The following is a 23,592-nucleotide window of genomic DNA, read 5'->3' as shown; positions in this document are numbered from 1 at the left end:
TTACTTGTTAGCATGTGTGCTCTTCACTTCCCCTAACGAGGATGCAATTTATTAGCTTAAAACTTCCCTAATAAAAATTAAACCCATTAATTTGTAATGAACTAAGTGCATGTCCATGGTTATTACCACACAACTCACACTCATTAGCCTGGACTAATTTTCTTGCATGCCTGAATCCTAAATTACACTCATTAAGATAAATAATTATATATTTTAATATATTTTTTTTTATATATATATGTATATGTGCACATTAGAAAGCCATGTTTCCATTTGGTTTTATGGCACAACTTATCAGCTGATGCATGTTAATCACTATAAACAATCATGCTTTTCCAGCAGTGGGCATTTTCAAAACCAGCAATTCACACAGTGTTTTTGTTATTTGAAATTTGATAATTTCCCTGTAGTTTGAGGTAGCAATTCAGACGTATTGTGCTCCTGGACCAGTAATGAGTAATGCTACAAAGTCTAATTGGACAGGCATTCTTACATGTTAAAAAATAATTAAAGACAGTTTGAAATGCAGAAGTTCTACGTCATAGGAAGTTGTAGTTTAAGGTAATGCGCTAATAAGCTTACAGCAGGACACCTTTAACCAGGCCTGCTAGAGGGTACCTCCAGAAAGGAACAGGACCGCGCATCTGTACAAAAAAATTGCTCATTCAAAGGCACTTCTTTTCACTACATGCAGTTGTAAATTCTTCTCCTCAGACCAATCTGGTTTGTATACTGCTATCGTTATGCTTGTATGCAAAACAGATGAGATTTTTACAACAATTAACAAATCTTTAATTATTGGATGTGAAATATACTATAATTTCTGTCATGATTAGTATAGTCAATTTACTGATAGCTTAAATGCAATGGAAGTTAGTTTTAACAAAAATCTTGGTGCACTGGATCAGACTCAGCGTGCAAGCAACTCCCACGGAAAACTCCAAGATGTTATGTTAACTAAGTGGTGTTGCAAGTAGGTCATAAAACCAAGTTTAAGTAGGTGTAAGTGGTAAGGTAATGTAACTGACATGAATTTGGTATGCACTGGGTTTGCAGTCAGTAACTTGCATACCAGAAGGATACAGATGCTACTGAAAAAAAAACACCCCATAATCAAAAAACTACTCAACTTTCTTTTTTTCCTGAACATCTTGAAATAGCATTTACTAAGATTCTGCACTCATTTTTAAAACAGGATAGGTTTCCTCATGTCTTCATGAAACTAATGCTTAATTATGAGGCACAATATTGATATTCATGTTTACTCAGGTTGATATTATAAAAACTTCATAAAAAGGCAACATTTGGTACCTTGCACTTAGTATAGCATTCCTATTTATGCATATGCTTCAGATAGGCACAATGAATGCTGAATTTTCATTCAGAATATTATAAAGACTACAGGCATCACAGAGTCATTGTAATCTACTGGAGAACTATGTAAAAGGCTTCTGATAAAACTTTTAATGAAGTTATACTTCCTGATACAGCCTAATTTATAAAACCTTACCTTAGAACTCAGAAAGAAAATTCTTGACAAAGGTTTATTTTGTCTGTCTTACCTAAAACTTCTGCAGTAGCCATAATTTCACATGTGTACATTGCTGCCATAAGCCTCTGTGGTTTTGCTTGCAAAGCATAACGACAAGCTTCCTTCATGGTGGCAATCAGTTGTCCAGAGAAGGGACCATAACAATCTGCAAGTAAAACTTCTCCCTTGTGTTTACTAATTTTCTCAGTTGATTTTGTAACACTTTGACTGCTGTCCTGGTGTTCATTCGCACTGCAAACTTCATCAGCACAACTACTCGTTAGAGCAGCATCTTCATTTTGTTTATGTTCTACGGCATCACAGTTCCCTGAATCCTGACTGCTAGTCGACAGCATCTCTCCAACTTTATTTATTTCCCATTTTTCCACTGTAAAACAAACACCCATGAGGGGTTCTTCACACATGGGACCTGAAAGCGTAGCCAGCTGAAATCCACTTACTATGCTGTTGTCAAAGTCTCTGTATTTACTTGCTTCTTTCACAGCGTTCCCAAGGCACTGCCACACAGATCTTTTATAGCCCTCAAAATTATATAACAAAATATTAGGCCCACACTTCCGTGGTCCAAATGACCAGATCTGATCAACAGCATTTCTCCACTTTCTTCCCTGCAGATTTTGCTCCAACTTTTGTTTGAATTCCTTGATCCTATCCAGAGTCTTCTGATTTATCTCATGGGTTTTTTTCTCTTCATTCAGAGATGTGTTGAGTTGCTCCATAGTTCGAATTAAGTCGCTGTTTTCTTCAAGAAGTCGAGTTACCTCCTCAGGAAGTGGCACTGCTCTTACGCTGAGAGTAGCTTGTTTATTTGGAGTAGATATTGTAATAAGCCCATCTGAATCAACTTGAACTCCTTCAGGAATTTTATTTGGGTCCTCTTTTGTTTGGTGTATGACAGCAACTTTCTGCTGTTTTCCTATTTCTTCATTCACCATATCGACTTTTGGAGGTCTTGTTATTGTCTCTCGGAATGGTATAATAGGTGCTGATACACTAATCTGTACCTTTGCAAACCTGTAAAATAAAAGTTTAAAAATTAGTTTAAAATTTAAAAAAAGACTTTTAAACTTGGGTGTGGGAGGTAGGGCAATAGCCTTAACATGGAACAGATGTTCATGAATAAATCTGACTGCAACACAGATTACTAGGTAATGCATTTCAAACTCTTAAAAACTTTGTCATGTAACTCAAAAGAGAAGTATTGCCTCTTATGTCTTCAGGTAGAATTGGAAAGGAACTGAAGAAAATGAAAGAAAAAGCATTGCTGTGCCTCCATGTAAGTTACCAGTTCACCCACATCTTGGCAACTATGTGCTGCTGTTCTCTCCCCTCAAACCAGATACAACTTAACTAGAAAAATGTGAGGCTAAGGATGATGAAAGGTATGAGAGTACAAGCAGCCTTCAGCCTGCAACAGAGGTCTACAAAATCATGAGGGCATGGGGAAGGCTGATCAGGATTAACTGACAAGGAAACCACAACAGGCCGGGACCAGAAAATGGTTACGGCCCAGGAAAACATTACGGTTACTCTGTTTTTACTCTTTCCCAGACATCTGCTCCAGGCCACGCTGCTGCAGACAGCACTGAGCAAGATGGATACTTGATCTGAACCACTACAGCTGTTCATACAGCAAGACACTCTGAAAAGATGAAGCACTGGGTAAGCTGAACAGGCTTTTGTAAAGAAGTGTGGAGCCGCAGCTGTACAACCTTGTAGGTTTAGCTCAAGTACCCTCTCTGCAGTGAAGAGCGTTTGGCACGCTGATACTCCCATCTTCTCCACACTCCTGGCACAGCAGATTCAAATCTGTGCGTAATACTGTGCTGCCCTTGTCTGTGAAACCAGCACTGCAGCACAGAAGCAGGAGCATTAATGTAGGAAAAAAAAGCTTTTGGCAAATTCATAGTGCGATTAGCTAGCCAAAGGCTTAACCACTATTCTCCTCACAAACGTAAAGGATCATTCATAATTATGATCTTGTAACAAACGTAAATACACAAGGCACTGTTCTGAAGGTGGCAGTCAATGACTGCCTGCATTGGGTTGTACCAGCAGATAGGGACACATTTGTTACCGAATTATGCCAGGTAATTATTTCGTGTGTAGACCTGTCATTAGTAGCAGCCCTTTCTCTGCTATAAAGCAAAACACAATCCCTCTCTCTCATACATCCCAAGTAGCTTTATACTGTACAGTCACTTCAATAAAAATCAAGCTTTTTTTTTTTTTTAATTAAGTTACTTATGTGAGTACAGCTTATACAAAACTAAAACATAAAAAAGCAGCTATGGGAGATAATTAAAATAAATTGACCATTAACTACAGACAAAAATTAAACTATCAATTCTACACCAGAAAACCCTATTATTTCAGGTCATTAAATGCTTTTCAGTTTGTTAGAAGAGTTTATATTGGAAGATTCTCAAAGATAATAATATTTCCTAATGGAAGAAAATAAATTTTTAATGCTGTGGTGAATCTTATTTGTGGGCTAATTAAGAAAAAGTAAATTTGATCTTTGCCTTTAAGGAACCACGGAAAGCACAAAATAAAATGGGGTATGAGACTGTAGGTAAAGATTTTGGTCTTTTTCCATGCCAAAAGAAAAGAAAAAAATGTTACCAGTGCAGTTCAGCCTGTTAAACTATAATTCATATTCTGCTTTGCAAGAAATGTACCAATTTTTAAAGGAATTGTTTCAGGTCAAGAGTTGAAAGATACAACCTAAAAAACTTTCTTTTTTCTTTTGAACTAAATTGGGAAGATAGTCTATACAGTGAAAAAAACTCTGATTTGGAAATAAAAACATTTAGGAAATACCAAGTACAGTAGACCACAATAAGAGAGAATGACAGAAGTTTCAACAATATTGTAGTATTGGCATTTATAACAGTGATGAAGTGTGATTATTAAGGAACTGATATATTTTCCACAACAATGCTATTAACCAACAGCAATGTTTTTCAGATTAGTTTGTATTTATTATTTGTCTTTAAGTGAGTACTTTGCATGAAAACTTTCACTACACTTTAAAAAAAGTATTCCACAAGATAAGAAAATAAAATACTAGCAATTAAAATGCTCTAGAAATAAAATCTTCACATCTTTGAGTATGCCACCATGTTATTTTACCACCCAGCCAGGAAGTGCCAGATTTGTTAGCTTTCATATATTTAATAAACATCTCTATATTTATTCATAAAGGATCACCTTTTTTATCTTCAGGTGCAACTTCATGACCAGAACATCCTGCATGGTATTTTATCTCTGTACTGTAATCACAGAGGCTGAAAATTGCCAATGGCACCATGGCAAACCCCTGGGTTTTCCGTAACTATGAAATGGATGTTTATTAAGTGCACATAATCAGCATCTTGTTCAAATACATTCAGGATTTAATGCCGCTGAAAACAGTGGAATGTTGAAAGCTTCCCATCAAATCTGGAAAACAGCCTATATTTTTCACCTCATCTAAAGGGGAAAAACAATAGTCTCATAGAAAAATCTCAAGAGGAAACAACTTGTTTGGAAATGAAATGTTCCTACCACTGGTAAAATGGTAATCCTGTGTCTTCAAAGATTTGTAACAGCTTTTTCTAGCTACATAACCTAAAAATTATATTCTACTGATTATTATCTCACTGTTACAACCTGTGGTATAGCAAGCTAGCACCAGATCAATGTACAATGGGGTTTGGTCTATTTATTTGAGCAATGAAGGTATAAAAATAATGTTTGATTCTGCCAGCTGAATTAGGCTCAGTTTTAAAAACACATGGCGAAAACAAGACCATAATTGGAATGACCTGTTTCTAAGGCCCAGATACTATTTACTTTCATTTATCCCACTAATGAACTAGAGATAGAACTACTCTATAAACTAATGAACTAATAGAACTACTTTATTACACAAAGGGAAAGTTAGTTTTTTGATAAGTCACTGATCCCTGTAAAGGAGGTGCAGTTAGATTTTCATGCTGCTATAGTCTACATTCAAAACCAAAATTAACGAAAATTACGTTGCAGTATGCATAACTTAAAGGATGAATTACCTACATGATTGCATGGCCATCTGTGAGGTTAATACAATGCATTCAGGAATACTCGATACTTCAGCTCTATCACTCTAAAGCTGAAATATTTTGCTGTAATCAGTTTTAGAATAGCCACTCCTCTGCATCAAGCCTCAGTTCTATTAGTAACACCTACAGCTGAAAGCTAGTAGCTCAATAGCTGCCTGCAAATAAAACCACCACAACTACCACTACCTGAAATCACAGGTACTGATAGCCAAGCAAACGCAGCTCAAAGTAACTCGTTAGTTTTAATCTGTATGATTTGAACCTTGAGAAACCACCAAAGGCTCTGTCCTTTACACCATGGACTACATGGTCCCAGGAGCAATAAAGCAACTCACTCCAAATACTTAACAAGTCTGGGAAGAGTGATGATTAACATCACTGTTTCTGTGACTGGCAATCTTGGTCTTTATAAATCCCCTTTTATTAAAGCTCGCACTAAGCCTTCATGAGAGCTACAATTCATTTTATCAAAAAGTGTTCCACACCAGATTATTTTAGAAGCCGTTAGTCTAGACTCCAAGAAAGTGCAACTCGAGGAAAAAAACTAGGATAGTTTTCTATCAAGCTAGGATAGCATCTGGATTTTTATTGCAACTAAGCATGAACAGAAACTGCCAAGGGTTATTCCACAGAGAATGGAAATGAAGCACTGCTTTACTCAGGCAACCAGCATTACATTAACAGAAATAATTTTGTCCTTTGGTCTGATAACCAGTATTATAACAGTTTCATAATATAAAGGGATGCTTTAAAGTCAGCTGAAACATTTTAGGTATATCAAATGTTGTGAGTAATGGCAAGCAAAAAAGGAATAATGATTTATTATGTTTACCTGACAGACCCAAAATTCAGAGTTGTGTATCCCCCTTAACCACTCATGAGGTCTGATCAGGTCCATTAAATGACAACAAAAGGACTAACCAAAATTTCCTAAGTTCTAGTAAATTTTGGCAATCATAAAAAAGTTGCAGAGGAAAAGCAAATGTAATCATGAGCTTTATTTACATGGGATTCAAAAAACAGATCTGTCCTTTTTGCAGTTTTCCCATGCACTTGTATTATACTTAAAAACAAAAAACAAAAACAAAAAGAAAAAGGCTCCACACCACCACCTTCATTCTCTTTGTTTCTCATTCTGAACAGGGTAATTTAATCCCCTCGTGCTTAGTATTTGCAATGCTCTTTGGACAGAAAGTTCTAAAACTTTCTGTTGTAAAATGCAGAAAATAAAATGCTCGAAGTTAAAAGGTCTAATTTATTACTCTATTCAAAAAGCGCTAATTAGGAAGAAAAAAGAAAAATAAGTGTAGGTATATTAGGCAGAACATCCATATTTAATCATTTAGATAAACATGGATGACACTGATCTTTTACTTGTTTCCATGTCTCTTCACATCTTTGACAGTATCACTTGAGCATAATTTTCTAAATACATACTGGGAAAGCTAAAATTAAATATGTGCCTTTGAAAAAGTTTGATTGAAGTCCCAACAAAGACAATTCAGTGTAGTTTCAACTCAGCAGAACCTCCTCAGTTTCTGTAATTACTCAAAAAATGTCAACTCTTCAAAAAATAGTTGATGCTATTATGATAGATGCTGAGACCAGAATCCTGCCCTGCTACATCAAGTAGCACTTAAGCATTTTGAATAACCATTCCCAATATTTTGGGGAAAAAATTTGTGGGTAACAGTTTAAGCACATTATACTCTGTCTCAACCCCTAGTTCACAAGTTGCTATTCCAAACTACGTGCGTTTAGAAGTTAAATATTTGTAGAGAAACACACAGAGCTAATATAACTAACATTTCAGACCACAACTTTTCGTCTTCACACTTTAATAGTTAATAGTTTAAATAGTTAACTGATGCAAAGTTTACCGCTGTCAGAACTCACATGGAATCCCTGTGCAAGGCAGGGAACCCTTCACTTGTCCTCCTACAAAATGGGGAGAGAAGGAAGGGACAATTCTTGTCCCACAAGCTAGTATGTGAGGGCTGGCAGCTAAGTCCTTAGAGATGGCTAGAAGGAGCACAAGCTAGTAAATACAGTTGCTCCCAACTAATTTTGGGAGCTGGTCCACAAGTGAGAGAAAATGGCAGCATGAACCAAATGTCAAATCCAAGTGGGTCATAGTGGGAGCCCTGCTAGTCTGTGCCCTCAGGTGTTTCTCGTTTCGGCTTACAATGCCAAAAGCACAGAGTGTTTATGTGCTTTGGTAGTTTGGAACATTGACAACATATTCTTGTGGAATACAAGCAAGGGACACAAAACGGTCATTCCTGGCAGTTTATAATTCTCTTAACAAAAGCCAAATTAGAAAACTACTCAGAAATAACCCAAAATTATGTTCACAAAAGAAGAAGTTAGAGATGTAAATATAGGGACTGCTACTAGCTGCTCACTACAATCCTGTTTCCCCATCACACAACTATTATCTTATTAGTATTTTCCAGATTTTGACCACTGCCATTAATAAAGGCATTTCTACACCTTGCTATGCAAACTGCAGCTAAAGACAGGCACAACCAGTTTTGCTATATTTAGCACATTTCATTCAAGCGAGGCGTATCAATAAATAATATTGGTTTTGAAAGTGGTAAAAAGTGTTGCACTAAGTTGGAATGAGGATAACCATTAAAACATATATCCAATTTTAAAACTGATCCAGTCTAACTTCCAGATATGACTGTTGTCTGACACCAACTAGAACAAATATGAGTACAGTAAGACAGACATTCAACTATCCATCATCAGGTTTTCTTTTAGGTTTAGAAAGAAAATGACAGTAAAGGTATGTGGACAGAAGTACCAGAATTTTTTTAGTAAATGCAGTTACAGGAAAGGACTGTTTCAAGACAACTGTTCTTCTACCAAGAAATATTAGAAGATACCAAATATATGCATTTATGCTTGCAAAAAATCCTGCTCATTAATAGGGGAACAGATTAACATTAAAAAAAATATTAATGTGAAGAGTAGGATAGAGTCTGCACATACAATTTTGGTCTTGAGCTTTCTAATTTTTGAGAGTGCATTCAGACATGATTCCCCTCACAGGTTTTATTTTGTATAAATGGTACATTACATTCTTAACAGGACTCCTGAACCTATTGCAATTTATCATTTCCAGAAAGTGCCCAAAAGGTGTGTAAGATGTACAGAAGTGATGAGATAGTACCTTCTGCCCAACTTCAGGTAATTTTTTAGCTACAAAATGGTGCATTTATGATCCAGTAGTAAAAAAGGTTAGTGGATGAAGCTTCCATTTTACCGGAACACAGATCAAAGATATGCATCTGACAGAGAAATACAACAGACACCTACTGAACTAAAAATATTTCTACCTCCTTGCCCCTCTAACCTTTCTTTCAGGTCATCCAAGCAACGTTGAAGATGAACTTCTCCTGCTGTCACTAGCACATGCTCTCCTGTCTCCTGGATTAAAACTTGGACACACGGATCAGCTTGGTTTAAAAGCTTCATTCCTCTGACCAGCTGAGGCATATCACCTGGCAAAATAAGGTATTATTAACAAAGTAATACTGAAGAAGGAATACTTAAAGTAGGATATACTTAAAGTGAGAAATGGTAACACTCATTTTTATAGAAGTCTAAACACAAAACCACATTTTGGGAATACTCAAAAACTTTCAGCTAAATTCTGAGGTCTTTCTGTGGACACATTTCTGGTTATGAGTCACAAAGAATGGTATGGTTTAAGAGCAGCAACTGAAGACAGAAACTATATTCATAATTTATCTACCAAGAATTTATGCACTGATTATAAAATTCATATTATACAATCATAACCATGGTACACATTTAAATGGATTACCCGCTTTTGGTTTACATAGATTTTTTTTAATTTTTTTTTTTTTTTTTTTTTAAACACAATAGGTTTAGTATACCAAACTAGCAAATTAACTCCAGAAACGGCTCACAACCAATTAAAAAAAAAAAAAAAGTTATCAATATGAAGTGCTCAAGAATTTCAGAACTTCACTCCTCATTTGCACAAATTATCAAGAGACAGAATGTTTCTTATTTACTACAACTGTTTAAAGTCGTCATTCAGTAAATAACATTTCTTTGCAATCTTTCATGGTTAAGTGTAGCAACCTGTAAATTGCTAGTGTTTAAAATGCTCCAAAGACACAAATAATAACATGTTAAGTTTACTAAAATAAAAGAAAAATTATTCCGTATGGATTACTTCGAAGGCATAAAAGCGAATGAATCACAGGAAGGATTTAAACTAGCTGGAAGCCACTGAAAAGCTTTAATGTTATTACAACCTGAAAAGGGGAAAAACGGGGAATGTGAGAGCTTTTCAGTGAAACAAAACACAGCTGTTCCCAAAATGAAGGTGTTTAAAAAGAGTTGCCTTAAAGTTAATGGAGAAAGAACAACACCAGCTGAGTCAAATTTCGCTAGATTACATCAAAGCTATGCATAAACACATCATGTCAGCAGCCTTTCATAATTAATACAATTTAAAAAAATTGATTATGATTCCTTTTTCTTACTTTACATGTGGGGTGAAGAATACCCATAGGCTTTCTAGGAATGCATATTCATATTCAGAAAGAAAAGTGACATTAAACTTGTCATTCACTTGGAAACTATTAAAAGAAACATGATATTGTATATTTAATGCTAAGCTTGTGAGGGTATAATAGAAACATATCCTTGAAAACTAGACATAAAAATAAAATAAACAGTGGAAAACACACAGTGTTAGTTCACATAGCCAACAAAGTTGAACAAATACTTTCAACCTTATCTTCTACATTTAAGCCCACCGAAAGGGATGCACAGATTTAATTTTTTTCTTTTAGAACTTACGGTAACCATACAGGAAAATTTTGACATGAATGTGAAGACATGCAGTAATTTTGTAAAATATACATAGGGAAATAATTTGCATTTATTTGAGTCATTTTCCAAATAAGCAGATGTTCTTTTGAAGTAGGTTTGCTGTAGAAATCCAAGGCACCCATATGTGACAATTTGCTAGGGCCACCTCAAGACTATATGCAGCTCACTGGACAACTGATTGCTTTCAAACTGCAATAGTGATATTATGTTTGTCTTCCTATTACTACAAGCTGCAGTTGAATTTCAGGAAACCTTTGCAAGTGTACCTTTGAGGTTTCTGTTGCTCTAAGAAATTTAGTTCAAACCACAGATTCAGAAGTTACCAGGGAGGAGTAATTAAGTAATGGTGTAAGAATGATAGGGATTCATTTTCTTGAGGAAAAAAAAATGACCCCAAAAATCAGTCTAGAATTACATCCCTTAAACATTTTCAACTTAATACTACACTCAGCAGAACCATTAATTTCCAATACTTTCAAAACGGCTTTAACAAATACACCATGAATGATACAAGATTATCTGTTATTCAAACATGCGGGATAAATAGCTGCTAAGCTGCCCAATCACTTTCTGAAAAACATGTAATCTTAGTGTTACTGTATTTTGTGGCTAAACAGAAAGCCAGTTATTTTGGTTCCACTAACCCTACAACAACAACAAATGGAAATTGGGCTGAAATTAAAATATAGCCAGAGATATACTAGTCTCTGGTTGAAGGAGGGAGGGGGTGCGAATAATCAGTTAGAAGCAGTACTGCAAGTCTGTACCACAAGTTTCATGATATAGCACAAAAGAATGTCAGTGGAAGTGAAGAACCCAAAGATATACCTCCTTTGACAGTAAAGGAATACTGAACCTTCAAGCATCACGTGGTGTCTTACTTGGGGAACAGCGAAGTCTGACCACAAAGCGCACAACAAGGTCTTTTGTATCAGCTCACCTGCTGAAACATGACCTAGCCAGCTAGAAGAATTCACGAGGACAATAAAGTATGGTCCTCTAGCAAACATATATATTCATTTTATACTGGGTCAGTCACTAATTCGGTGGATAGATCATAAACTAGCCAGATCGCTAAGGGTGGGAAGCTGCATTGCTACCACACTGAATTTGCATTACCATCCCCTTCTCCTTTAAACTTACTTGGATGCTTTGGTTCAACAGCTACCCGCACAATCGGTGTAGCTTCAAAGTTGAGAGGTGTAAATGGTGGACAAGCTGGCGATGTTGACAGTGTTGCAGACTTTAGCACAACATCTTGCAGGCCTCCTATTCCTAAAAGAGTGGAAAAAGAAAAAAAACAAAAAATCACCCATAGACATATTAAATGAGACTAAAGGTATGATCATCAAGCTAAAAAAAGCAGAAATTATTCTAATTACAAAAATCAGATTAAAAAACTCCTCATATAATGTATCTGTTAAAATATTTGTGCATAATCTGGGTACTCAAGTCTCTGGTGTGACATTTGGTATTTAAACTCACAGTTTCCATTGCATTCCCCTTCTGTTTTTTAAAAAGGCATGTTTATAAAAGAAGGGGGAAAAGTCCTTGTCCTTTCTGCTCTTAGAATACATCCAGTCCTTTGTACAGCTCAGACTTATTTTTCATGGTTTAAATTCAGAAAAATTTAGACTGCAAAAGCCCTCCAATGGCCACCTAGTCCAGCCTTCAGCCCAAAACAGGCCTAACTTCAAAGTTGTATCAGGTTGTCCAGGGCCTTGTCCAGTCAACTTTTAAAAACCTTCAATAATGGAGACTGCACAGCCTCTGTGGGCAAGTGCCTCCAGTGCTTAATTACTTTTACTGTGAAGAATGTTTGGGTTTTTATTTCCCACCCTATCCCACACTCTTATGCCTATTTGGGATTCCCCTTTTCTGCAATTTGAATCTTGTAAAATTTGATTTATCACGTAGCAAGCTACTAATTCTAATCCTAACGCTTTATAATGCTGGCAAGCTGGAAAAAATTAAGCTTAAATTGTAGTGGTAAGAAAAAAAATAGAAAAATTATTAGCTATAAATTTGCAAAATAGTTGCTGTAAATGCATATTTAGTCTTGGCTGGCTGGCTAGCACATTTAAGACTATTTGAAATTATCGTCTTCAAAGTCCTAACCAACAGGACATCATTCATAATTTAGTCAGAGCTATAAAAACACTAGCAGAAGTGTTTGAGTAATAAAGACAACAAATAAAGATGATATTGATATATACACTCACTTTTCCTGATTCTCCTTCAATCGTAAGCAACGAGCACCGCAGTACTAATGGAGTATAAACTAAATATGCATGTAACTTCTTACAAGAAAGCTGAAACCTTCAGCTCATAATCTATACCTGTTTAAAAAATAAATTCACATTTGTAGATTGAAGAATATTTGTGCTCCTTCCTCCTTATTCTCTCCCACATGCCCAAGTAGTGACAAGAAGAGTTCTTAACCCCAGCTCCCCATTATCACCCTAATACTCTTCCAGGTTCTTTTTTGGCTTAGTCTTCTTTATTTGAGGCCAGAAACAAAGAGGGTCAGCTTCACCCTATGAGATCATGAGGGAGTTTAAATTCTGAAGAGCCAGTCTGCTGCAGAGTTATCAACTGTAGAATCAGGCTGTTTCTATAGCTCCGAAGGCTGAATGTCTGGCCAGTTAGGATATGCCAAAACCTAAAATGTCACTATTTAAGTAAACCTGCTTCAAAATAACTGGAAGCAGAACAGCATTCAATGGCTTTAAATGCAGGATAGCAGATGCTACAAAGAAAATAAATCTGTATAAACTCTGTGTTGCACCTGACCTATGACCAGCATGTATTTCCTCTTTTTCACTTATTCAACATGTGGTTTGAATGAAAAACAAATGCTGGATCATCACCACCACCAGGGACTGAGAAAAGGGATGGGCCCTTTTTATTCTGATCTTCTCCAGCTGGTAAAAGGAAAATGATTTAGAGTGGGAGGTGAACAGCTTCTTTTCACAGTGTGATGTGAACCAGAGAAATCAAGTTACCAAATCCTACTTCAGATAGACTCACTCTTCTCTTAACACACATCACCATACCTCTTACGACCATGAAGAAAACTTAAAGCTCTCTGCCCTTTTGTTTCATGTTTGAAGGTAAAAAGATATGAATTATACTAGTGGCTAGCAACAGTAATACACTAAAAAAAAAAAAAATAATAATCTGTCAGTTTTCATGGAAAATCTGTTTGGCTTACAACCCAATTTTTAATTGCTTAACTGTGTGAGCTAGCATAGAGCAGTGTCCAGCCCTGATGAATCCATTTAATTTGCAAATTCTTAGTAACAAATGTTGGCAAAAAAATCCATAAAGATTAAAGGTTCTTAGACACTTTTTTGCATAATATGATTATGACTAACTGCTAATGTATTTTCTGAATAATATTAGAGGAACATGTAACATAACAAATTCCAAAGCACCACATGACATGTCAATGGAAGAATTCTACTAATTATGCAGATATATAAATCTTAAACTTACTTATTGTTCATATCGCTGAAATTTATACATACTACTGGAGATCACAAATCTCAAATGTGTATTAATATATTAATAACTTGGATAGACTTAGAAAAGCCACTCCAAAATTAAGCTTATAAATATGCCTCCTATTTTAAGGCTGGTTTTGTCCTGTTCATCCCTTTAAGAAAGACACCATTATAACACCCACACACACTTCACATTTCTTTTTGTAGTGCAATAATTATCAAAAAGAAAGGGAAAAAAAAAGTAAGAAAAAACTGCTTAAGCAAGAAAGGTGAGACAAACTACTGCTCTTTTGTTTCAGGTTACCTTAAAGAATGAAATACTAAAAAGCATTGCAAGTATTTTTGAACAGTCATCTCTCAAAGAATAACCTGGTCTACAAACTACACAGTCTGTTACACAAATAACCACGCACAGTGCTAAGCAGCTTGTTGTATACCGCTTTAATTTATTTATTTATTTATTTTTAAGAGGTGGAGTTCGAAATGTCTGTAGGAATTTTCAAACATACTAACTTGACCAGGAAACTGCTTCTTTTTATTAAGTCTGCCTGCGGTGCATCACCCAATTTCTACACAACAGAAAAATGCTGAATTCTGACTCTTTGGGGGAGTGTATAAACTTCAGAGACACTAGAATTTATTAAAAACTCCTTATTAGAAATATTACATGCTTTGCTATATATTGTGTAACACTGCTTCTAACGTACTTGGTAGCACAGCCTTTTCTTCCCAGTCAGGCCTCAAATCACCTCTATAGATTTTATAATGTAAAGCAAAGAGCTTTATCTCTATAAACAGTTACTCCTATAGGTTTTTTTCTTGTGCGTAGTCCTGTGAGATTAAAAGGTAATTTTAAAAAGCTTAACACTGAGATGGGAACACCCAGAAGAGCATTAGTTCTATGCTACCTTTAAAAGAAACAGGCAAGACTTCAAATATTATGTAGAGACATCATTTTTAAAAGATTACAAATTATCTCTCTTGTCCCAAAGAAGCCAATTCTACACAGTTGTTTATCAAACTGATTTTTGCTAGCATATATTGAGTATTGTCCACATTTATAGAAATTTAACCAGTTTCTTACTTTTTATATAGACTAAGTTCAGATTACTCTGACAAATCATTCACAGTGATCAAAAATAAACATATTTCAAAGTATTAAAATTATTATTTCAACAGCAATTGTCAATATATAGGTTGAAAATAAGACTTCCTCTTAACAGACAAGGAACTCATTAAAAGCCTGTGAGATAATGCTAAGAAAGGCCTTTCAAGTTTGGTTGGTTGCAATTTAAAAGTAGACCACATTATGGTGTACATCAGGATGAATTATTACAAAGACGGCAAAATGTGAGATTTACAACAGTCCTTCTTTTCTCGAGTCCTTTCTATTATGTGCCCTAGAAGATAAGAATACTAGATCAAGTATATACCTACTTGTATCACCAGTGGTTTTACCACATGATAGAAACTAAATGGTAAAAACAGGTAAGAATATAGTAACTGAAATTTCCAAAAGCAGTAGATTTAAGACAAGTGTCCATTTTACCTTTTTCTTCTATGTCTTCCACCACTATACCTTAGACAATACTTTTGCTGCCTTTAAAGATAAAGTACACTTTTCCAGCTGAATTCAGCTATAAAGATTTGAACACATAATAGATCAATTTCAAGATATATATAATTAGTTTCCCTTGATGTAGAAAGATTTAGCATTTACAGTCCTTTCAAGATGCAAAAAAATGAAGCAGACGCCACCACCACGCATAACTTTTTCAATCAGATAAGGAAATAATTTAGTTTGCCGTGTAAAAAACCAAACAAAGAAGAATGAAAGCTGTTTAAATTTTAACTTCTGCCACTTGTTACTAGCCTCAGCACATTAGTTCAGTGGATCTTTATCTTCTCTCACTGATGATATCACCACTTAAGAATCCTTGGCTGCTTTGGAATGGAGATATGTCAAGTTTTGGACTAACATTGTAAAGAACTAAATAAAGCAAAAAGCTAGTGTTAATCTTCCCAGCAAGACTCTATCTCCACTGAAATACATCATTTCTTATCAACGTTGTCTGTTTAGAAAGATTAAGACTTCACAATATGCAAAGCCTCCTGGTTTAAATGCTCCACGCACTGCACTATGTATCAGTGAAGAGAGACCATGCAAGCGCATTCATAACTCACGTAAAAGGAGGTGTGATGCAAACTTTTATAACTCTACACAAACTGAAATCTTAAAATGAGCATGTGCCTTTTGTTTCAAAGGGAGCATACAAACAGACTAAGATGCCTATAATTTTCTTTGGGCAGTAATACAAATAGTATTTTTTTTCCTCCCTAGTGAGAGCCATCTGAAAGTAAGTATTTTTAAAAGGTGCTTCAGAAAACACGTATGAAAAAATAAATTCACAAATCCACCTTAAAAACATGATTGGCTCTTAGATGTTTCCAGTTTCTCCTTAAAATAAATAGGTTAAAAGCCAAGAAAAACAACCAGAAAGGCAAAGGTATTTGCCAAATAATATTAAAATAATCCAAAAAACTAATGAAAGTAACTCTGTATCTATCTAATTTGAAGATCTGTATCTTCAAATCTATCCACAGAATTCTCCTTTTCCCAACATCTAGCATAAGCCTAGAAAAGATTATACCATTAGCACACTGTTACCTAGTAGGTTGACTAATACTGGTTCGCTGCTTCCATGTACACTTAAATCAAAAGCCTCCATGCTTCCATTACTATCCCTAATAAAGCAAACAAAAACCCAATGAAATGGAGAAAAAAAAAGAAAAAAAAAAAAAAAGGAAAAAAGTGGGATTTTCCACGAGGGAAACTGGCTTTTGGTAGGATTAAACTCAGTTACAACAGTATGCCTTTTACAGTTGAGGAATCTTAAAATGTTTTACAAATTACTGTGATTAAATGATGGTAACTGTAGGGACTTTGGACAAGTAGCTACTATGGCTTTAGAACACTCTGTATTATACATTTATCACCTCAGATTTTAAGCATGTTTCTCTTGAGTCTCATGGGCACTGCACAGAGACATCTGAGGGCAGAACTTGACCTTTCTATATTAGAAACTGTTTCTGGAAGGGAAGGGAGTGTAAATCAAGACACAGACCACATTCTAGTCGAGATTTCATCAACTTTTTTCCATAATACACACCACATGTTAGCAGAGATTGCTGGTGAGCCTCCTCTTCTCATCTGTAATTGTGCACTTCCCCCCCTCAATTGGTCTTACTTGCTTCTGATGCAAGTGAAATTGTTCGTATGGAAAACAGAATTCTGTAAAGTATGTGCATAATTTCAGCTGTTCCCAGTACTTTCCAATCATTTCACAGAAAAAAGGTAATTCAACATTTTCTTTTGTATTCATTTTCTCTTTCCAAATGTGGGTTTTTTTTTTTTTGAGCTGCATCTCTAAAAATCACCAGTATCCAATTGACTGTAGAAGCTCTTGTCCCAGTTTCTTCATGAGTTTTAAGAATGAAGTTCTACCTAAGTATCTGCTAGAGATTAACAACCAGAAACATTAATTCAGTTCCTCAGTACAAAGGTGTTAAGTTATACTTTGACTGTAAAACTTTACTTTTAGGCTCATAGCAGTTTGAGGGCAAACTGAGCATAACTTTCCGATTAGATGAGAGTAAACTCACCAATATTTGTAATAATGTTGTGACAAAATTCCCTCTCCCCAGGGGACACAATCATACGATCAGACATTGAATGCAACAAGAGACTGTTGACACAGGAAGCACCTCAATGCTTTACCACTGAATCACTGAGTAGTAAAAGATGAGAAGGTGCTAGGGCACCCGCTGAGGGCTTTTAAGAAAAAGACTTAGTGGTTCAAAGAACAAAGCTGTCTGCTTTTAGAAGAACTGCAAGGAAAGCAAGGAAAGCAAGAATGTGATCTAACAGCATGTTCCACTAACATCTCCTATAGTTTTATATATTGTAGATTATAGTTCCAAAGAGGATTGGAAACATATATAATGAGTAAACAAGCATCCTTTATCTCCTGCTGAGACTCTTTAGGAAAAAACACCATGTATTTGATTAAGTACTTAGATTGCATGATAACATATGTTTCCTAACTGTTGACTGACTTGACAACTGTAATTACAAACTTTCCTATACTTTTCTCAGACTAGACTAAAATCAATTTCAAGGAAACTGTAAAAAAAACCCTTTTACATTAAACAGTAACATCTCTAAAACGATAAAACCAATGGCTAGAGATCTACCTGCACTCGGTCTTTATGAAAAAGCAGACACCAAAGCTGAGTCAGGGATTTGCTTGTTAAAATACAAATTTACCTTAAAGTAAACAGAACTAAACCAAAATCAGTTAACATTCCAAATCTGACTTCTGGGTTTACTAATACGTATAGTCAAAATAAAATACTGATTTCCTTAAGCTGCTTCATGAGCCAAATAAATATAGAAGATAACAGTATTTCAGATAATTATTCAGATAAGAAATTATCTGAATATTTATCTAAATTATTATGCTACAAAATTATTTCATTTATCATACCATACGGATTTTTGGAGCTCAAAACCTGAAGTAAATGATCCTGTTTTTTAAATATTTATGGTTAAACTTAATTTTAGCACAGAAACTTAGAAAGTTAATGCTTACATCTGTAACCTGCCCTCATTCCTTTTACATATTATAAAATCAATGCACTTGAAGCTTCACAAAAAAAAAATAATTAAGAAACCCCCCACTACTCCAATTTAAGTTTACTTTTACCTTTTAACTGTAAAGCATTCTTGATAAAGGCACTAAATGGTACCTTTCGCGGTTTCATAAAAATATTAGCAGTTCTACTCAGCAGTATTCATGTAATATATTTTGCCCAACTCCGCACAACATAATTCCTTTCCACACATCAGCTCAACATGACATCACTTGAAAGCAGCGATACTGAACGACAGCAAAAACGTGGACAGATCTGTGTACCATGTGACCACATTGGCACTGGAACTCAACTCAGTTAGCCTGTACATCAAATTAATACTTCCATTACTGCATGTGGAAAGCATTTAGCACCATACAAAACTCTTCAAGGGTTTCTGAAACACAAACCAAATTTTAGATTTACAATTACTTTGAATAAATGATTTTAATTTGATCTGACAGCAACACATCTGAATTTACTTTTTAAAAAAAAAATTACTACCAGAACTTTAGAGGCTGTTCATCATGGTTGTTATCCCAAACAAATGGCATTTAGGAATGGTTGTTTCAACATATTTACTTTGATAATCTAAAAGTCCTTTGAAATACTGATTTGTTGGGGTTTTTAAATAGTAATAGTAAATTGCTTCTGTAAATAAATTCATGACATTGCATCCTGTACTGGAAAAGAGATCAGCTGAATTCACATGGAACATCCTATGCAAGGAAAAATTTTGCCCAGCAATGCTCTAAGCAAAAAGAAAGCCTTCTAGACAACAGAATTAACCACACTTTCTAAAAAGAGAGGTTTGGGGGGGTTTGGTTGGGGTTTTCTTGAGTTAAGAAATGTCTCACAGGTGTAGCTCTGGATATTTTTAGGAAGCCTCCCTCTTACTTTGTCCCACAGATAAACACATGCTAGTCATCTACAGATGATTTTGTACTGGTTCAATAAGAAAAACACTTAACAAAAGAGAAAAAAGTTCTTTTGTTTCTAATTCCTATACTGAAACTTTCCAAGACTTCAGCTATAATGTTGATATCTGCCTTATTATAGAAAACAGAAAAAAGATGGGGCTACTGACCCTTCGTAAAGCTGTTTTGCACATAATTATAAACTGATAATAGATCTTATCCACAAAAACATTTCAACAAAATCCAAGAAGACATTGAAGTGTTTGGTAGAATACTTTAGTTAGGTTTGATATTTACACATAATTAATTTTGCAAAAGGAACATATATGAAAAGACCTAAGGTAACGGTTGGACTCAATGATCTTAACGGTCTTTTCATATCTAAACAATTCTATGATTCTTCACCCTCAAAGCAGCAGAACATGGCAAATTCTCTATGTTTCTCTAACAAAGACAGTTTATGTTGCTTATATTTTGGACATTAAAGAGGAGAAAATATTTCAAAATAAACCTCTCTGGCTCACTGAATATATCATAGCAGTTATGTTAGAAAGAAGTAGAGAAATGGGAACTCTACTGTTTTGCAGGATCACCATGAGTAACATGAGCTATGCACACATACTCAGTTCTGGAAATCTATTAAAATAGAATCCTATTTTCTTAGGTCTGTAACATGAATAGATTATATATTGGAAGTATTAATCAAAACAATCACTTCTCACTTTATTGAAATGTTTTAAAAATATTTCACCCACACTGAAATGTATCTAAAACTTCAAAAAGACAGGAAGGGGGAAGCAGCAGCCCGAGGCTGGGAAGGAAAGCATTGAATCAATTGTGCTCTAGTAGATTGAGCGTGAAAAGTCTTTAACATTACAGGAAAGGAGATGGAGGCAAGACCTTTCTATTTAAAAATGTAGTAAAGTTCAATATTTATTTTTAAGTAGACACTGGGAAGACATAAAATCCAATAGAATATTTTAATTTTTTTATGAGAATACTTGAGGCAAGACCCACATGAGTGAAGTTCAAAAGTTCACTAGGGTTTTGAGCACAAAAGCAAACTGAATTCTTCTAATTTTTTGATCAAATGCTTCCCACAAAAAAGCAAAACAACAAATCTCAGCTAATAGATCAATAACATCAAACAATTTCTTCATAAATAAAACTAGTTGTAGAATAGTCTTAACAACCAACCAACCGTTAAGAGAAAATGCCGCTTTAGGTTTTATTCAGTTTTAGTAATGTGTCCTGAAAATGGGCAGACCTCGTGTATATACTGTTTTCTTAAATTGAAGATTATAAAATATAACTAACATCTGTTACTTCCCAGAATCAATTATAAGTGGCGTTAAAATTAATGAGGCCTTCAGGCACTGATCTTGCAAGGAATTAATTTTAATCTGTAGAAGTCTTGGAGGTTTTGTTGTCTTTGCCTAGAAAAAGCTACAAGAACATACTGCTACAAGTTCTGCATTACACACCCTATGTATGTGGGGAATTTAGAATCTACTACTAGAAGTGCCAATTACAAAAGACAATGGTAGTTAGTTTAAAAGCTCACTGAATTTTGTCCATCCTTGTGCCGATTTTGATTTTAGAATTTGTTTAACTGTAGAATCCCAAGATACTTGATTTACATTTAATCAGTTAAAAAAAAAAGAATATGAGGCCTTTATCATTCAATACATCAGGTAAACGCAAAGACAGACTAATCAGTTACTAGGCTAGTTCAGACACCACAGTAGAAGCAGTATACCAATTACCAAATGTGTACAATATCCTGTGGGAAATACCCTACTGAGTCATCGACCATTTATCCTGTTAACTTGCAAGACATGCAAGTTACTAATTAAAATTCAGTTTCTAAGACCTGACGCAGTGCCTAATGCTCTCCTTTAAAGGCACACACACCCCCAGCCCCCCGTTACATCTGCCTATAAGTGATTTCTGCTTGTTTATTTTGTTGCCTTGGGAAATAACAGCTTGAGGTGTTCCAAAGTACCATAAATAATGGATCACTTTGGTCTACATTACGCAGAAGTTAATGTTTACTTTAAATACAATAATTTTCAAGAAGGATAAAGAATAATACGAAATTTGACTTCAAGCTAAAAGAACTCTATAAAGAGCTCATTTGTAGTTACAAGCAATAATATTTTGGGGGATAAATAATCAGAAGAATGATTCTAACAAAAGAAAGCATCTTTCCAATGCCTCAGATTAGGATTATCTGACATAAGGGATGTACAAACAGATGGCATGAGAGGGAACAAGGGATGCCTTAAACACACTTGCTATATCAGCAGTCTAGGAAGTTACTGATAATGAGTTATTTATCATAAGATCCAGTTTAACAGCAAGATAAATTCCAAAATAAACAGAAAATGCATTCAAATTAAAAACAAACAAACAACAAAAAAAGATGTTACTGCCACTGGAAAACCTATGATTGGGCTATTAATACTGATCTCATTGAAAGGTGAAGATATGCTCCAAATACATCAAACAAAATTTAGCTAGAATAGTGACAAATTTTTAGTGAACAGACAGAATTTCCAGAAAGTTATCTCAAAACACTCACACTAATCATTGACAAAAGTACCTAAAAAATACAAAATAATAAAGTTCTGGAGATGTTCTGCTAGCCCTTCATTATTCTAGTTTAAATAAGTTTTTGTCACAGCGATAAAAAAAAAATTCTTATTTTTCCACAAGATTGAACTTACATTTAAATCATGAATTTTACAAGTCAGCTTCATATTAAATATTTCTGGCAGTCTGTATCTGTGTAAACTAAGCATACCACAATCATGTCTACTTAAAACATAAAAATAATACCTAAAAATTAAGACTGCTACTCCTTATCCCCACAAAACAATGGAAAAAAGACTGCCATTTGCTCCCTAATTTCTGATTACTTCAGTTAATGTATCACTGAGAGTTATTGCTATAATTCATCGTCCATACAGCTTTGACTTCCTAAAATACTGCAACATATTGACTTCTATTAGCTCTAGGGTTAAGAGGAAAATGGGGGAAAACATACAGATCACTCCTAAGATATGAGAATTCTTAAAACTAGTGCAGAAGACCACACAACTGAATTGGGCTTTAAAATGTTCCTCTATTTCAAAATGAAGAAAATTAATAAATTAGAACTAATCTTGATTAATAATATTTAATTCTATTTACATCCCATTGGTCTCTTCATTCCTTATAATCAGGCACGGGCCTCCGGCTGACAAAAGATACCAGGGAGGGAGCCTGCAGCTCTAACATGTCCACATCTGGAAAACCCTTAGAGTTCAATTTCCTTTCAACAGTAGTAACACCAGTCACTGAGTGCTTCATTTGCATTAGAGGATAAAAGAGATCCCACCCCGAGAGGTAGTCCAAGAACACCATCTCAAACACAACTAGGATGGTCTAGCAGCCAGCTGCCATCAAAAAGAGCAAGTTTGCCCCCACTCCTGGCTTTCCCACACCAGTATTTGTCAGACTCCGGGAGAGCCAATTCAGGATACTACACAAACTAAGAGTAAAACTCATCAAATAAAAACGCAAATTTCCCTCTCGCCCAATTTTCACTCCCTCAGCTAACATAGCATTAATAAATTTCTAAGAGTCACTGCTCCTGACGTGTTGTCCGAGAAAAGGCAAATCAACACATTAATCATAGTGAAACTACTATGGCGTGATGAAGCCAACCAGAAGTACAGGTTTAACAACCAGCATCTTATAAAACTAGTGTAGAGACTGTTTTTCCCTCCCATCCATGTAAAAAGGGCAGCTAACGCCTCCTGGTCCTGAAACAATCTGGTTTGCCTCCATGCCCTACTGCTACCCCCTCAGAAACTAGACGAGTCTGGGTAACGTTCTGCTGACTAAGCAGAAGAGGCTGCAGATGCAGGAGCCTGTATCACCCGCAAGCAACAGCAGTGGCTCGGCCGCTGTTC

The 23,592-nt window shown here is 35.3% G+C and overlaps 1 protein-coding gene across 2 annotated transcripts in view; it reads right to left on the bottom strand.

The window, feature by feature from the left end:
- The window catches only part of EFL1 (elongation factor like GTPase 1), a 122,610-nt gene that overhangs the window by 58,118 nt on the left and 40,900 nt on the right, over positions 1-23,592 (bottom strand). For both annotated transcript variants that reach the window (XM_056345276.1, XM_056345274.1), the window contains exons 16-18: positions 11,662-11,793; positions 9,002-9,149; positions 1,563-2,566 (exon numbers count right to left, since the gene is read on the bottom strand). In XM_056345276.1, coding sequence (XP_056201251.1) covers positions 1,563-2,566; positions 9,002-9,149; positions 11,662-11,793 — 1,284 coding nt within the window. The remainder of the gene's footprint in view (positions 1-1,562; positions 2,567-9,001; positions 9,150-11,661; positions 11,794-23,592) is intronic.

This window comes from Falco biarmicus, chromosome 7 (genome assembly GCF_023638135.1).
Source record: "Falco biarmicus isolate bFalBia1 chromosome 7, bFalBia1.pri, whole genome shotgun sequence".
NCBI classification, from domain to species: domain Eukaryota; kingdom Metazoa; phylum Chordata; class Aves; order Falconiformes; family Falconidae; genus Falco; species Falco biarmicus.
The sequence above is the reverse complement of the archived record's forward strand: the minus strand, read 5'-3'. Positions and strand labels throughout refer to the sequence as shown.